The sequence below is a fragment of the Naegleria gruberi genome (genome assembly GCF_000004985.1).
Source record: "Naegleria gruberi genomic scaffold NAEGRscaffold_41, whole genome shotgun sequence".
Lineage (NCBI taxonomy): Eukaryota > Heterolobosea > Eutetramitea > Acrasida > Naegleriidae > Naegleria > Naegleria gruberi.
In genome coordinates, this window is record NW_003163286.1 from 321,644 (window position 1) to 338,992 (window position 17,349).

Consider the following 17,349-nt stretch of genomic DNA (forward strand, 5'->3'; position numbering starts at 1 on the left):
TTTGCAATTTTGATAATGGAGAACAATGCTATTAATTTCTAATACCAACAAATAAAAGATTATTTGAAATAAAGAATGATGAAGTTAGTGAATTTCTTTTTAATTCAGCTTGGATTCAATTTAGCGAACGACATTATTGATCATTCAACTCTCCACAAGAATAATTAATTTTATTCTCACAAAAAAAATGTTGTATGTATTCATCAATCATCATCACGAATTTTTTTTAACGCAAAATTAGATTTAAACTTGATGGCTTGGAGGTCTTCTTTCCATATGACAAAATATATCCTGAACAATATGATTATATGCGAGATCTTTATAGTTCTATCAGAAAGGGAGGTCATTGTCTTCTAGAAATGCCTTCGGGTACTGGTAAAACAATTTCTCTCTTATCTTTGATTACATCTTATCAATTAACAGAGGAAGGAAAGAGTAGAAAATTAATTTATTGCACAAGAACTGTACCGGAAATGGAAAAAGTATTGGAGGAATTAGGTTCATTGATTGAATACAGAAAAAAGTATACTGACAGTCCCATTATTGGGGTTGGCTTGAGCAGTAGAAAAAATCTTTGTATTCACCCAAAAAGTCAAAGTTTTCTTCATGATGGTGCCCAAGTTGACAGTGTTTGTAGAGGTTTAACAGCCAGTTGGCTTAGAGCTGAAGCTAAAGAAAAGGTAGAATCTAGTAATGGTACTATTCAACCAGTGATTTCAAATAATAATGCTACAGCAACAGTGGATGACATTGAATTATGTAATTATTTTGAAAGATTTATTGAAGCCAATCCTACTGACACAATATTACCAAATGGTGTTTATACTATGAGAGATTTGAAAGTTTTCGGAAAAAAGAAGGGGTGGTGTCCTTACTTTCTTTCAAGAAGAGCCATTGAATATGCAAATGTTGTTGTCTACAGTTATTCATACCTTTTGGATCCAAAAATTTCTTCAATTATTTCAAAGAATTTACCAGCTAACTCTATCGTAGTATTTGACGAAGCTCACAACATTGATAACGTCTGTATTGAAGCATTATCAATTAATATCGACAGAGATATACTTGGTGTAGCTAAATCCAATCTTACAAAACTAGAAGAAAATATTGCTAACATGGAAAAAGTAAATAGTCAAAGATTACAGGAGGAATATAGAAGACTTGTGGATGGACTAGGTGCTGTTGGAGTTGGAAGAAGTTCTGATGTGATAAGATCTGATGATGAATTACTTTCTAATCCAGTATTGCCAGGTGATATTATGACAGAGGCTGTACCTGGTAATATCAGAAAAGCTCACCACTTTGTAAAATTTATGAAGAGATTTGCAACCCATGTAAACAAAAGATTACAAACACAAAAGTCTGTCAATGAGACACCTGAACAATTTTTGAACCATGTTCTTGAAAATATAGATATTGATTCAAGGTCTCTAAGATTTTGCTCTGAACGTTTATTATCACTTATGAATACTCTAGAAATCAAGAATATATACGAGTTTAATGGAATTAAGATTATAATGGATTTTGCCACATTGATTGGTACTTATCAGGAAGGATTTGTAATTATTATAGAACCACACGATCCAAGAACACCAACAAATCCTGATCCAGTTCTCCAATTCAGTTGTATGGATGCATCTTTAGCTATTAGCAAACCTATTTTCGGTAGATTCAAAACTGTAGTATTAACAAGTGGTACACTCTCACCTTTGGATATGTATCCAAAATTATTGAAATTCAAACCAATCATTTCTAAATCTCTTGAAATGACTTTAACCAGAGAATGTATTTGCCCACTTGTATTGACCAGAGGTAGTGATCAAGTGGCAGTCACAACAAAATATAGATTCAGAAATGATGCCTCTGTTCAAAGAAACTATGGAAGCTTACTTTTGGAATTATCCAAATACATCCCTGATGGCATCGTCTGCTTTTTCACATCATATCAATATATGGAGGATATTGTTTCCTTTTGGAACAGTGTTGGTTTATTGAGTTCTATCACCAACCACAAACTTGTATTTATTGAAACTCCAAATACTGCTGAAACTGCAATTGCCTTGGAAAATTATAGAAAGGCATGTGATTGTGGTAGAGGAGCTATTTTCTTTAGTATTGCAAGAGGAAAGGTTGCAGAAGGTATTGACTTTGACGGTCATTACGGTAGATGTGTTGTAATGATTGGAGTTCCATTTCAAAATACTGAAAGTAAGATTCTTAAAGCCAGATTGAATTATTTGAGACAAAACTTTGCAATCAAAGAAGAAACATTCCTTACATTTGATGCTCTTAGACATGCTTCACAATGTATTGGGCGTGTTATCAGAAATAAGGCCGATTATGGTATCATGGTTTTGGCAGATAAAAGATATAATCAACCAGATAAGAGAAATAAGCTTCCAAAATGGATTGCTAAACAAATCAAGGATACCTATCTCAATTTATCAACTGATATGATTATTGGTATTGCCAGGAAATATTTGAAGGAAATGGCTCAACCATACACTGCTACTAATCAATTATTGGGACCTGAGGAGATCGAACAACGATCAAAGAAGAGAAATTTCGAAGATGTTACAGATTTACCAACAGAAGATTCTCAACCTCCTCAAAAGAAATAAAGCTAACATTCATAACTTCCATTTCTGTTATTATCTCAAACTGTTAAGGGACCTTTTAAGTTTATTGAACATACTGCAGACTGTAGTTCATGTAGTTCAATGTATTAACAGCATTGTAATAGACTTGTCAGTGCCCAACAGCTAATGCCCTTTTTCAAAAAGAAAGTATTTTACATAAAAGGTTATTGTGAATCAAAATCTTTTGTTTCGTCGGTGATAACATATCCTGGTTGAATCAATCTACTTGTCATTGTCTTCCCTTTCAAAATCAACTTCTTGTTAACTCTTACTCATAGTATTATTGATTGAAACTTATTTGTACATTTTTGTATTTGGTTTTTTTTGTATTAGAGTTTTACAGCTGGTTGAAGTCGCTCACAATAATATGTTGAGAGAAAAATCTCCACCTATCCTTACTAAGCGCATGAAGCAAATATTTGTTCGTTAACCTTGTTATCCATTAGAAGGTTTAATATGAGTAACAATGGATCATTTCATTGAACACTAGAAGCAACAAGACTTGAGTGCACTCACGTGTTCTTGCAATGATGATGAAATTGTCTGTAGTGAGAAGAAAAAAGTTTTGGCGGAAAACAACCACCGTCCTGAAACATCTAATCACCAATAAAATTAAAAAAAAATAATTGTTGTTGTATTCAACATTTATCTCTAATCAGACCACTTCTTTTCTCCAAAAACAAAATGTCTGATACCACTATTACAACATCAACCGTTCCTTCTAGGAAAGTCTTTATGGATGATGATATCAGAGGTATTAACTTTCAAGAAAGAGTGATGAAGGATGTTCCAGCTCCTGTATGGAATTATATTCCTGCAAATGACCTTTTCGATAATGATGGACTTCCAAACATACAAAATTTAAAGAAACATTTACTCAGAGAAGGCAGAATAAATCCAAAAGATGCCATCAGACTCATAAACAAGGCTGCAGAAATTTTGAGAGATGAACCAAACTTGTTGCAATTACAAGATCCAATTACAGGTAGGTTTCTATTGTACAATAGAAAATAACAATAATTGATCCTCCCTATCTAACTATATAACAATTTTAAATTTTATACAACATTTTGTATCAAACACAATAGTATGCGGAGATGTTCACGGACAATACTATGACTTGGTTAAATTGTTTGAAATTGGTGGTGATCCTTCTGGAGATGTTAAATATCTTTTCTTGGGAGATTACGTTGATAGAGGTTATTTTGGTACAGAAGTTTGTTTCTTGTTATTGTCCTACAAAATCAGATATCCAAATTCCTTCTTCATGTTGAGAGGTAATCACGGTATGTATTTAATATTAATATTATTATTAATTATTTCTTTATAGAATGTCGCCACTTGTCTGCCTATTTCAACTTTAAACAAGAATGTCTTTTCAAATATAGTGATGAGATCTATGATTGTTTCATGAATTGTTTTGATTGCTTACCATTGGGAGCTTTATTGAACGGTAGATTTTTGTGTGTTCATGGTGGTCTTTCACCTGATATTAAGACATTGGATGATATTAATGATATTGATAGATACCGAGAACCTCCAAGCAATGGTCCAATGTGTGATTTATTGTGGTCTGATCCTATGGATGATGAAGAAGAAGAGATTAATCCCGACAGTGAATACGTAAATAACGAATTAAGAGGATGTTCCTACGTTTTCAGCTTTGAGGCCGTTAATAGCTTCTTGAAGGAAAATAACTTGCTCTCTGTTATCAGAGCTCACGAAGCTCAAGATGAGGGCTATCGTTTATATAAGAAGGGTCCATCTACAGGTTTTCCAACTGTTATTTGCATTTTCTCTGCTCCAAACTATTGTGATGTTTATAATAACAAGGGTGCTATCATTAGATTCCAAAATAACTTGATGAACATTAGACAATTTAACTGTTCTGCTCACCCATACTTCTTACCTAACTTTATGAACACATTTAACTGGTCCTTACCATTTGTTGTTGAAAAGGTCATGGACATGTTCAATGTTATTTTGAACTTGTGTGATGAACAAGAAGATGCTGACTCTGATACTGAAGAACCAACTTTGGGTCAAACAAGTATTACTCCAGAAAGAGCTGATCTTATTAAGACTAAGATTCGTAGTGTTGGTCGTCTTTGCAGAATGTATACCACTTTGAGAGAAGAACATGAATCGATAGTTATGCTTAAGGGTTTGGCTGGTGGTGTTTTACCAAGAGGATTACTGTCACAAGGTCCAAACGCTATTCGAAATGCTATTATTGATTTTGAAACAGCTAGAAAACTTGATGAAGTTAACGAAAAGATGCCAATGCAATACAAGAAGGAAAGAGAAACAAATCCACCAAGAAAGCTCAAGAGAACTGAATCAGAAATTGTCAGAGATTTATCTAACCCTTTTAAGAAGCCTGAAATTAAGGTTGAAAATGACAATATGGATTGCAAAAACTAAACCAACACTCACTTGTAACAATTATTAATTGTTGTTGCATTACAAAATTGTACTCAATAAATTTGTTAAATAGACTATTATCAATACCAAAGTTTTCGTGCTCAATTTGTTTTTAATGAAGAAAGTTTTTACAAACAAGAGATTAATAATTCCAAGTTTATTCAACAAATTACATCAGATTGTTTTGTGACATTTAGACATTTTCGAGTTCGACCAGCACACCTCCACAGTCCTTTGGATGTAAAAAGATAACAGGCTTTCCGTGAGCTCCAATTTTTGGTTTCTTATCAAGAGATCTAATTCCTTTTTGTGTTACAACTTCCAATGCCTTATTGATATCTTCAACTTCAATACAAACATGATGAATACCACCAGATGGATTCTTTGTCAAAAAGTTTTCAATTGGTGACTTGTCTCCGAATGGATATAATAATTCAAATTTTGTATTTTCCAATTCAACAAAAACAACTGTAACACCATGTTCTGGCAATGTTTGTGGCTGACTGACGAGTTTAGCCTTTAAAATATCTCTGTAGAATGATGAAGCTTTTTCAAGATCCGGAACAGCAATTGCAACGTGGTTAAGTCTTCCTAATTTTAATTCGTCGACAATTGAAGTAGAATATTGTCTACGAGTAACGGAAGTCATATTACGTCCGAATGATTTGAGAAGGTTGGATGCTGATTGTCTGAACATTTTTTTGAGAGTTGTTTATTTGGTTCTTTCTGCAATAGAATTAAAAATGGATAATACGTACTGCTTTGTGGTATTATGCAAATGGAATAGTTTACAATAAAAATAAATTCATTTAAATATTATTTACATTTTTAATAATACAAATTAGAATTATATCTTCCGTAATACCTTGGACTTTCTGACCCAACATTAAAATTACTGGAGCTACCATTTCTAGAAAAGGAAGGTGAAGATTTTGAATCATTATCAGAACTGCTTCCACTAGTATAGGATGATGAAGATGTTTGCTTTAGAGATTTAACTTCTGATTGTAATCTTCGATTTTCCATTTCCAATATTTGAAATTTTTGCTTATATTCATGTTGAAGGAAAGATAATTGTTTTTCAGAATCTTCAAACTTAGATTTGTATGTACTGGTTTTTTCTTGTTCTCGTTTGATCATTTGTTTTAATTGTTTAATTTCTTCAAGATGATCATTTTCAATATTCTTAATTTCTTCTCTATTTTCTGCCAAAATCTTTTCCTTTTCCTTTCTTGTTTGTACAAGTAATTGTTGATATTTTTCACTATTCTGATGAATTGCCTTTTCTAGAGTTTGAATTTGCTTTTCTAATAATGTTTTTTCCTTTTCAATATTTTTAGTATTTCTCAAATGTTGTGCATTAGATGATTGTAATTTTTCAACATTCTTTTCTAAATCTTTAATTTGTATTGCTAGTTGTGTCTTTTCCTTTTCTAATCTTGATCTATTTAATTGTTCTTGATGTAATTCCATAGATTTCTTAACTGTAGTATAGACTGTTATATCAGATCCGCTAGAATTACGATCCGATGATGATGAAGGTGATGAATAATTATTATTGGAAATTGATTGTTGTTGTTGCTGCTGTTGTTGTTGTTGAATTTTAGCTAATTTACTTTCATAGCCTTCAATAATATTAAATATTTTACTTCGTGATTCTAGTATTTCATTCTGTAACTTTTCAATTAGTGGAACAAAATGACTATTAATTTGTAATTCTACTGATTCTACTAAATTTACAATTGGTGTTTCCGTCATCATTAATTGTTGTTGTTCCGATAAAAGAGAATTTGATGGTGTTGTGGGTGATGAAAGATATAGTCCTCCTCCTCCGCCTCCATTATTAATAACTTGATCATCTCTACCACCACTATTATTTCTCTGATTAAGTGTAGATAATGATGAAGATAGAGGAGTGGAAGGTAAAGTTGAAAAAAGTTTTGATGACATTTTTTTTGAATTTCCAATAAGGTTGCTCAAGTTGTTGTGTGTTATCTATTTTTTGTTGATTTGTTAGTATTTTATGATCATCTAGTGAGGATGTTGATCAAGAGTTTGTTGTAATTGTTTTTTTTGAAAATCACATGACATGTTTGGGTATTTCTATATTAGGAGTGATTTGATATTATTAATGACCAAAAATAAAAAAATCTTCAAACGTGATCGAGCATTCCAAATATAAACCAGTTTATTTAACAAAGCCAGGATAGAGTTTTATTTAATAATTATAAATAAAAAAAATGAGTCAAGATATAGAGCCTTCTGCCAATGATCTTTCTGTTTCGAATAGATTTGAAATAGTCTTTTCTGACGATGCACTTTTTGAAATTCTTTCTTTCCATGATGATTTTAAATTTATTGTAATGAATTGTGCACTTGTTTCAACACAGTGGATGAATGTCATTAGGGAAAGAGTAAAACTACTTTCACTAACATGTTCTAATGCAAAATTGTGGAATTTCCAAACAAGGAAACTTGAATTTTTACCAAATATTACAACTCTAACCGTTAAGAGGACAGTAAAATATAGTTTTTATTATGAACCTCTCAAAACAATGAACCAATTAACTAGTCTCAATATTAATGGACATTTTTTTTGTAAACATGGAATTCCACAACTTTGGAGAATTATTGATGAATTTAAACAATTAACTAATTTGAATATTGGAAACAATATTATTGGAGATATAGGAGTTGCTCGTATTAGTGAAATGAAACAATTGACTAGTCTGAATGTTTGTAATAATGATTTTAGTCAAGAAGGTGTTAAATCTATTAGTGGATTGAACCAATTAACACAACTAAATATAGTAAACAATAGAATTGGCTCAGAAGGAGTCAACCTTATTTGTGGGATGGTTCAATTGACCTCCCTTAATATTGCAACCAATTATATTGGTTTTGAGGGAGCTAAATTAATTAGTACTAGAATGAAACAATTGACAATTCTCGATATTTACAATAATAATATTGGACAAGAAGGAGCAGAATTCATTAGTAAAATGAATCAATTAACAAAACTAAATATTGGAAAGAATAATATAGGTCAGCAGGGAGCCAAGTATATAAGTGAAATGAAACAATTAACCACTCTCAACATTAGTCGTAGTCATATTGGTAGAAAGGGAGAAAAATACATTAGAGAAATGAGACATTTAACTTTTCTTGATTTGGGAATTCCCAAAAAGATTTCATCCAAATCAAAAAACTACCAAACCATGTTGTGAACTTTTTTCCGTTCAGCTTCAAGACCTTAGCTGGGATACAAATCAAAGCCACAGGTGTGAGAAAAAACAATTATTCTTTTTTGATTTGTCTTTATATAAATATTTCAATGTTAGGATTGAATTTGTTTTTTATAAAAAATGTTTTCTTGTTTCTTTCATGATATTTGCATCAAACTAGTTGTTGATCAACAAGATAATAGTTTGACTGAAGAAACATCATCTTCAATAATGGTTGTTGATTGTTTCTCTCTATTACAAGATCATTATCGGAATGTTATTTCAAAACTACTAGAAAGAAATGAATATATTCATGTTCATCATTTAAATCAATTATTCGCTTTTGAACGATACAGTGTTAGAAAAATTAATTCCTTCCTCTCTCCAACTGAACATCCATTCCTCGATAATGATTCAACTCTTGTTTTTATAAAGGTTTTGAAATTTAGGGGAGATTTATTGACATTTGCATCGGAAAGAATTAAAAGTGATGAAACAATGGTTATGATGGCAATAAAGAATAGATTGTCATCATTGGAATGTATTGGTGAAAAATTGAAACAAGATAGAAAATTTGTAAAGAAGGCAATTAAATTGGCAAAACGTGTTGTCAATCCTTTACAATATTTTAAAGATTTTCAAGATGATGAAGAAATTTGCAAAATGGCAGTCAAGTGTAAAGGAAGTTCTTATGAGAGTGTATCTGATAGATTAAAGAATGATGAAACTATTATACAAGATGCACTTTCATCTGCTGGATCTAGTATTCAACATGTTCCACATCATTTAATTAATAGAGAGCTAGTTTTGTTGGCACTTAAATCAGCTCCATTTTGTTTCCAATTCATTCCACCAGAATATAAGAATGATAATGAATTGATATTAATTACTGCTAAAAATAATCCATATATATTGAAACAATTACCAAATCTGTTGAATGAAAGATCATTTGTATTGGAGTTGGTTAAATTAAATGGAGTTTGTATTCAATTTTTATCAGAGGAATTAAAGAATGACAGAGAAATTGCTATAGAGGCCACAAAAGAAAAATTCAACTCAGGATTTAGGTTTTTAAGTGATGAATTTAGAAAAGAAAGAGAGTTGGCTTTGATGGCTGTAAAATCAGATTTTTATAATCTGAAGCACGTTTCCAATGAATTGCAACAAGATAAGGAATTTGTGAGAATTTGTATTAAATCCAAGACAGATTTAACAAGTTACATGGCTAATGATACTTATGATTCAATTAGAATTAATGATAGGGAATTTTTATTTGAAATTATAGAAAAATTTTATAATTATTCAGAATATAAGTTGTATTTGAGTAGCGGTAAGGAGATTGTTGAGAGATTTTTAAAAGTGGATCCAAATTGCTTTCAGTGTTTTGATTTACTTCATAATGAAAGAAGTATTGTAATGGAGCTGATACCACACAGTATTGATATTTTGAAACTTTCATCAGTGGAATTAAGGAATGATAGAGAAATTATTAGAAAGGCCATTTGTTTTCATGATGGAGCTTTGGAATTTGCATCAAATGTTTTGCAAAACGAAAGAGAAATTGTATTAGAGGCAATTTATTACAATTCAACAAATTACAAATATGCTTCCGAAGAATTGAGGAATGATAGAGAAATATTAGAATACGTTCTTGTAAGAAACGGTAATTTGATTGCCTATGCATCCGAAACTTTACGAAACGATAAGAATTTGGTAATGCTAGCCCTTAAAAATTCCACGCAAAATATCTCAAAATATATCGGATACAAACTAAAGCGAGATAGAGAAGTAGTTTTAGAATGTGCTAAGAGATATCCATGCCTTGATGTAATTTCCTTAGATTTCAGATTTGATAGAGAAATAGTTTCACAAGTTATTCAAAAATATGGAGAGGAATTTAAATTTGCTTGCGAATCTATTCGCAATGACAAGAATTTGGAATTAATTGCCCTTACTAATGGATTATCTCTGAAATATATCAAATCTCAACAAGATAGAGAACTAGTAATGTACTCTGTAAAATATTCTGGAGAAAATCTTCAATATGTAAATGAAGAATTCAAAAATGATGAAGATATTACTTTAATAGCTATGGAAACATCCAATGGAAATGCGTTAGAATTTGCGAGTGAAAGATTTAAATCTGATAAGGATTTAATTAGGAAATACATCAAAACAAATGAACATGTACTCAAATATGTTTCACAGAATTTACTTTCTGGTAGGAAGTTTATTAAGGAAATGTTATCAATTAATGGACTTGCATTACAATTTCTTCCCAATAGGATGAGAAGAGACAGAGAGATTGTGTTGCACGCCATTAAATCAAATGGAGATGCCCTTCCATTTGCACTTGGGGGTTTAACTAAGGATTGCGAATTACGCACAATTGCATTTTCAAATGGATTGAAATTTAAAGCACGTTTTGGCTTCGATGATCTAAACAAGGAATTGATATTGGATATTGTAAAAACAAATCCAAAAATGCTGAATATAATTTTAGCTATGAAAAAAGAATTTAGGAACGATCCAGATATTATTCAAAGTGCTGTAAAAATAGATTTGGAATATTTGGACTATTGTGCAACTTATGGAAAATTGAAAACGGATCGAAATTTTATTTTACAACTCGAAACAAATGAATTTAATTTGATGAAAATTCCATACAAATTTAGAAGTGATAGAGAAATTGTTTTAAAGTCATTGAAAAGTTATGGAAAATCAATCATGTACATTTCTAGTGATGAATTGAAAAAGGAAATTTCACAAGATCGAAATATTTTATTGGAATCCATTCAAAGTTGTGATGGTTTCATATTTTTATTTGCAAGTAATGAATTACAACAAGATGAAACATTTATTGAAGAATGTATTTCCAAAAATGGAATGGTTTTAAGATTTTTATCTGAAAAATATAGAAATAATATATCACTACTCATGAAAGCAGTTGAAAATAATGAAAATTCGTTGAAATTTGCTTCCAATAATTTATTAACAAATAAGGAATTGATATTACATGCTGTGAAACATTTTCCAAATTCTTTAAAATATGCCAGTTATGAATTGAGGGACGATAAAGATATAGTGATGGAAGCTATTCGAATAGATCCTAAATCAATCAAGCATGCTTCTATTGAATTACAACAGACTTTACAATAAAATTGGCGCCAAAAATACCACAACAAAATAAACAATGAAAGTGAATGCATACACACAACTTAAAAAGAAGATCAAGCCTTCTTCTCAAGATGGATTAAATCTTCCGAATGAAATGATTAGTATTTCTGATGAATTCAATGCAAGAAAATACAAAAATAACTTGGAAATCGACTATTTTAGAATAAACAAGACTAAACTTTTCAACTGAGTTCATACAAGAAAACAAGATGTTACCCATTCAAATTTGTAATCTTTATTCCAAACTTCATTCGAATCTTTCAAGTCAACCCACTTAAACAGTTCAAAAAATAAACCACATTTTAAATAATTCCATTTTTAGACCTTAATCTCAGCACCTAAACAGATCGATCCAAAACAGTTAAAAAAAAAGCGAAGCAATTTTGTCGCTATCTAGTTTTTCAAGCGAAAACAAAAACAACAACAACAACAATTTAAAATCAACACTCAATACAATGAAGTTACCTCTGAGATTGGCTAATAAGAGCAAGACTGCGCTCAAGAAGAGTTTCATTCCTAATAGCTTTGTGAATACAATGAAGAGAAATTATGCTTGTGGAGGAGGTGTTTGTGATGGAAGTGGAGGATGTGGAGGAAAAGGAGGACACCACCATCATAACCATCCTGAAGAAATTGCTACTTTAAATTCTAATCAACCAACCCATTCCCATGCTTTTGGTCAATATACATCAAATGTTAACGATCCAAAGAATAGTGGTAGGTTTTATTCCGAAGTTGTTTTTTAATTATCATCATGATTGTAATCTATTAATCCCTTTCATTATCTCGTTTCATTATCTTCATCATCTTGAAAATTATACAACATTACTTGATAATCATCTTATAATAATAACTCATAGATACTGTAAATATTTTCCTCAATGGTCTTCCTATTCGTGTTCCAAAGAATTTGACAATCTTGGAAGCACAATTGTTTTACAACAAGTTTGTTGCTAAGAATATGGATATTATGGGAGAGAAATCCCAAGTTGATATTCCAACATTGTGTTATCATCCACGTTTGAAGGAACACTCACCTGCTAACTGTAGAATTTGCCTCGTTGAAGAGGAAATTAACCCACTCGATGTAGAACAACAAATGAGTTATGCCATTCGTCGTCCATATCCAAAACCAGAAGAACGTCTTACTAAACTTGTGCCATCATGCACTAATCATGTTAAGGAAGGAGGATGTTATTGGACTCGTACTCAAACCACCCACGAAAATACCAGATCCATTCTTAAATTCCTTCTCTCTCACCACAATTTGGATTGTCCATCATGTTCTGCAAACGGAATGTGTGAACTTCAAGATTTATTGGAAAAGTATCACATCTCAAAGAAGGATCTCCCACCTTCATTGCGTGACAACTTTACTAACACTTCATCAGAAGAAGTTTTAGTTTCCAACATTGGAACACCAGAGTATATGACAATTGGTGATATTCAAATTGATCCAGACAAATGTATTAGATGTACTCGTTGTATCAGAACTTGTACTTTTATTCAAGAACGTGATGCCCTCTCCATGTCAGGACGTGGTCACAATGAATCAGTTCAACAATTGAACCTCGTTTTGAGTGAAGTCAGTAATGGAACTGAAGAAAGATCTCCATGTATTTCATGTGGTCAATGCAGTCAAATTTGTCCAGTTGGTGCCATCTCCATTAAGGCTCAACTTGATGAAGTTTCCGAACTTTTATTACAAAAGAGTGTAATGAACGCTTTTGATAATAAGGAAAAGGATTATATTATGGTTGCATCAACTGCTCCAGCTGTTCGTGTTGCCATTTCTGAAGAATTTGGTAAGGAACCAGGTCACTATACTGCCTCTCAAATGGTTCAAGGTTTGAGAAAGCTTGGTTTTGACTATGTTTTCGATACTCTCTTCTCTGCTGACTTGACCATTATGGAAGAAGGTACTGAACTTATCAAGAGACTTACAAGTGAAACTCCAGGCCCATTCCCTATGTACACTTCATGCTGTCCTGGTTGGGTTAACTTGGTTGAAAGTGATTTCCCTGAAATTATTCCAAACGTCAGTTCTTGTAAATCACCACAACAAATGTTGGGATCTGTTATTAGAAATTACTGGACACCAAAGATGCAACAACACATTAAGGGTAAGAAGGTTATTCACGTTTCTATCATGCCTTGTACAGCTAAGAAGGGTGAAGCTCAAAGACCAGAAATGGGTGTTCCAGATAAGGATGGTAACATTGTTCCAGATATTGACTATGTTTTGACCACTCGTGAATTGGGTAAACTTTTCAAGATGCATCAAGTCCATGATTTGGAAACCAAGAGTGTTGGCAATGAAGTTGGAGATTATGACTCTCCAATTGCTGAAGGTACTGGTGCTGCTGTCATTTTCGGTGTTACTGGTGGTGTCATGGAAGCTGCTTTGAGAACTGCTTATGAAATTCTTGAAAAGAAGCCATTGGAAAGATTAAACTTGCAAGAAGTTAGAGGTTTGGATGGTATTCGTTCTGCCACTATCAACATTGCAGGTGTGGATGTTAAGGTTGGTGTTGCTCACGGTTCTGGTAACTTGAAGAGGTTGGTAAATTATACCAAGACTTTGGATCCAAAGGATCAATTCCACTTTATTGAAATGATGGCCTGCCCAAGTGGTTGTGTAGGTGGTGGTGGTGAACCAAAGATTGTTGAAAAATTGGAACACCAAGATAGAGTCAAGAGAAGATTACAAGCCATCTACAAGTTGGACGAAGCTGCAATCACAAGAAAGAGTCACGACAATAGAGAAATCCAACAATTATACAACGAATATTATAAGGAACCATGCGGTCATAAGGCTCACCACGAATTACACACTCACTACACCAACAAGAAATAAAATTGCCATTTTTGAGGATTTTGCTCCAAATATTAATTTCTCGAAGGAGAATTTCAATCTTACTGAGGAAACAAGTAATAAAATTTTTATTGATTTGAAGCCTGGCTTCTTGTTATTGTAATTGTTGTCTCTGGTTGATCCGTCGACTGTGCTTCCACTTTTCTTGCAGAAGACAGTGAAGATTGTTGATTGTGAGCTGTGTTTCTCAAGAAATTCTTGATATCATTTTCATTAGCTCTTACCGACATTGTACTAAATCTTGAGGAGACATTGTCGTTTTTCAGACCAACAAATCCATGAGCACTTGTATGCTTTCTTAGATCCGCTGAATGAGTTCTTGTCTTTCTGACTTCTGTTTGAGCAGATTCTGGCTCGTCGTCTTGTTTCCAAACTTCTATTGATTCAGTTGCCTCACTTAATACACTTTCATTTGGTGGTGAAATTGAAATATCAATTGGAGCTCCAGAAATCTTTGGAGGAGCAAGTCTATCATCACGGAATTTACCATATATTGAACCATCTTTGGTAGATCTTGTAGAATAATTTGTGTGTGAAGATGTAGGTCTCGAACTTAATTGTCTTAATGATCGCTTTGTACTCAATGTACGATAAATTGGATTATTACTGTATAAATCCTCATCGTCAGAATCATCTGAAAAGTACTTATTTGGATAATCATCAAAAGTAAATCCATCATCTTCAAAATATTCTTCCTCTTCATCATCACCTTTTTTACTTCTTGTTGTATATTCGTGAGGTGTTCTCGGTGTAATATTAACAGATACTTGTGAGAATGTACTCAAAGCTTCTACTAAATCTATTGTAATAAATGGATGTTGTAAAAGTTGTTTAGCAGTTGGACGTTTTGATGGATCACGTTGTAAACAGCTTCTAATAAAGTCTTTTGCTACTTGTGAAGAATTTGATGGAATTTCAACAGAATCATCTTCTGTTGTCATGATATAGTGCATTAATTGAATGGGATGTACTGGTTGTTCAAATTTAGATAAAACATGAGACCAAGGAGGATTTTGAGAAAACATTTCACAAATTGTACAACCAAACGACCAAATATCAGCAGCTTGTGTATATGATCTATCTCTAATAACTTCAGGAGCAATATAATTTGGTGTACCTCTAATAATATTTGAATTAATAGTTTGAGTTGTTTCATCTCCCAGTGCTAAAGAGCTCAACTTTTTAGAGCATCCAAAATCTGTCAAGTAAACATTACTCCTTTCATCAACAAGAATATTACCACTCTTGATATCACAATGAACAATTCCATTTTCATGTAAATAGCTCAACCCTTCTAGAATTTGTTTTGAATACTTTCTAATTAAATTTTCAGGCAATGAAAATTCTAGTAATAAAGTTTCCATAGATCCACCTGGAATATAATCCAAAAATATATTCAAATGGTTATTAGCAACAAAACTTCCCAAGTATCGTACAATGTGTGGATGATCAAATTGAGACATGAGTTCAACTTCTTCCATGATTTTCTTTACTTCTTCTCTATTTGTCTTTCCTTTGATTTCAATTTCTTTAATTGCCATCATTTGTCCAGTTTCAGAATTTATACCTAAATAAACTTTACCATTTGCACCTGCACCAATCATATTACCTTTTATCCAAGTTTTAATTTTAGATACTCTCCTAGATGGGAATTTTTTAGTAGTTGTAAGTGGACTAGAAGGTAGACCATCATTTCTAAGTTTGTTTGCAGAATCTTCAATAATAAGTTTAGGTTTTTTATAAACATTTGCTGAAACAGAATTTTGAAAATTTAGAAATTTTTCAACAGAACTTTCAACAAAATGATCCAAATCTGTTTGAGTTCTTATTGATATTAATTCATTTTTATCCTCATCATCCGCATATTTAATATTAATTTTATCATGTAAATTATCACAAGCTAAAAAGTTATTATAATGACTAGAAATAATTTCAAATAAACCATCCATAGACATTCCTAAAAATACAGATACAATAGTTGTTTCCTCTTTGTAAGAGAGTTTTACCTTTATCCTTTTTCCAGATAAAGAATTTGATGAATTTGATTTTGTTATACTTGATGTATTACTCTTTTTTGATGATCCTGATGATGAAGTTCTCTTCATTGTAGAAATAGAAGTATCAAAACTCCTAACAAGATTTTCTTGTGCTGAATGAATTTGATCATCACCACATTTTACAAGTTGAAATTTGTAGGCTGGCTTTTGCCAAAACCTAGCACGATTAATAAGTCTTAATTCTACATTTGAATTACCATTCTCCTCCGATATTGAAAATGTATTATTAAATTCTCCTTTTTGACCTCTCCCATATAGAATTCCATCAGCTAGGAATATTTCTTGTCCTTGAGAAGATGTTACTTTAAATATAAATTGAAATTTTGAATTTCCTGCTGATTCTATTATTATACTATATTCACCTGGTGATAACTGTTTGGGAATTTAATTAAAATCTTATTATGTTTTTTGCTTGAAGACACTTACCTCGTTTTGAATAATTCTTTCCTTCTCCGGGAGTGTATCTTCTTCTTGTAATTCAAATCGTGAAGATCCCTTTACCATTGCTGTTATGATGCAATATTAATAATAATAAACAACAATAGAAAAACAATAAACCGAAATTTTAAAGTTTGGTTATATATATTGTTGTGATATTAATCACACTACAATAAACTCACTTTTAAAAGAGGCAATATCTTCAATAGCACTCTCAGCAAAACTAGTAATAAAAGGATTACTATTCCTTTTTCCTTGTCCGTTTGATGAGAACATTTTTTTTAATGTCATAAGGAAAACAATTTCAAATTTCTCTTCGTTGCTTGTTGAGATACTATTGAGAGAACTCGACTGGATGAACTCATTGACTTTTGATTGGTTAATTCTTCCAAAGAAGACAATTTAATCAAATATTTTTATTTGAGCATTTTGTCTTTATTGAACCAGTTTGAAATTTAATTTACATTCCTCAGATATGAGTATAATTTGCGTGAAAAGTGTTTGTGAAATTCACA

General features: G+C 31.8%; 6 protein-coding genes across 6 annotated transcripts; 5 read left to right on the top strand and 1 right to left on the bottom strand.

Moving 5' to 3' along the window:
• Positions 1-359: 359 nt before the first annotated feature.
• NAEGRDRAFT_80698 (DNA repair helicase UVH6) lies at positions 360-2,621 on the top strand (the record flags this gene model as incomplete). The annotated part of the gene is made up of 1 exon (XM_002674216.1): positions 360-2,621. The coding sequence occupies one exon, from the start codon at positions 360-362 to the stop codon at positions 2,619-2,621; it is 2,262 nt and encodes a 753-aa protein (XP_002674262.1).
• A 702-nt stretch (positions 2,622-3,323) lies between these two features.
• On the top strand, positions 3,324-6,580 carry NAEGRDRAFT_60801 (uncharacterized protein; the record flags this gene model as incomplete). The annotated part of the gene is made up of 4 exons (XM_002674217.1): positions 3,324-3,624; positions 3,728-3,925; positions 3,970-4,904; positions 6,554-6,580. 4 exons carry the CDS (start codon positions 3,324-3,326, stop codon positions 6,578-6,580), a joined length of 1,461 nt encoding a protein of 486 aa, XP_002674263.1.
• A 723-nt stretch (positions 6,581-7,303) lies between these two features.
• Positions 7,304-8,290, top strand: NAEGRDRAFT_70696 (uncharacterized protein; the record flags this gene model as incomplete). The annotated part of the gene is made up of 1 exon (XM_002674218.1): positions 7,304-8,290. One exon carries the CDS (start codon positions 7,304-7,306, stop codon positions 8,288-8,290), a length of 987 nt encoding a protein of 328 aa, XP_002674264.1.
• Positions 8,291-8,785: 495 nt separating this feature from the next.
• NAEGRDRAFT_51130 (uncharacterized protein) lies at positions 8,786-11,446 on the top strand (the record flags this gene model as incomplete). Its single annotated transcript, XM_002674219.1, has 1 exon — positions 8,786-11,446. One exon carries the CDS (start codon positions 8,786-8,788, stop codon positions 11,444-11,446), a length of 2,661 nt encoding a protein of 886 aa, XP_002674265.1.
• Positions 11,447-11,877: 431 nt separating this feature from the next.
• NAEGRDRAFT_80699 (iron hydrogenase) lies at positions 11,878-14,335 on the top strand. Its single transcript, XM_002674220.1, has 2 exons — positions 11,878-12,181; positions 12,325-14,335. Exons 1-2 carry the CDS (start codon positions 11,920-11,922, stop codon positions 14,319-14,321), a joined length of 2,259 nt encoding a protein of 752 aa, XP_002674266.1. The 5' UTR covers positions 11,878-11,919; the 3' UTR covers positions 14,322-14,335.
• A 52-nt stretch (positions 14,336-14,387) lies between these two features.
• NAEGRDRAFT_58801 (protein kinase) lies at positions 14,388-16,900 on the bottom strand (the record flags this gene model as incomplete). The annotated part of the gene is made up of 2 exons (XM_002674281.1): positions 14,388-16,768; positions 16,823-16,900. The coding sequence occupies 2 exons, from the start codon at positions 16,898-16,900 to the stop codon at positions 14,408-14,410; spliced, it is 2,439 nt and encodes an 812-aa protein (XP_002674327.1). The 3' UTR covers positions 14,388-14,407.
• Between the last annotated feature and the right edge of the window lie 449 nt (positions 16,901-17,349).

Coding starts and splice junctions, on each gene's coding strand:
- NAEGRDRAFT_80699 (XM_002674220.1), top strand. CDS start 11,920: ATGAAGTTACCTCTGAGATTGGCTAATAAGAGCAAGACTGCGCTCAAG. Junction 12,182..12,324: donor TAACGATCCAAAGAATAGTG/GTAGGTTTTATT, acceptor AATAACTCATAG/ATACTGTAAATATTTTCCTC.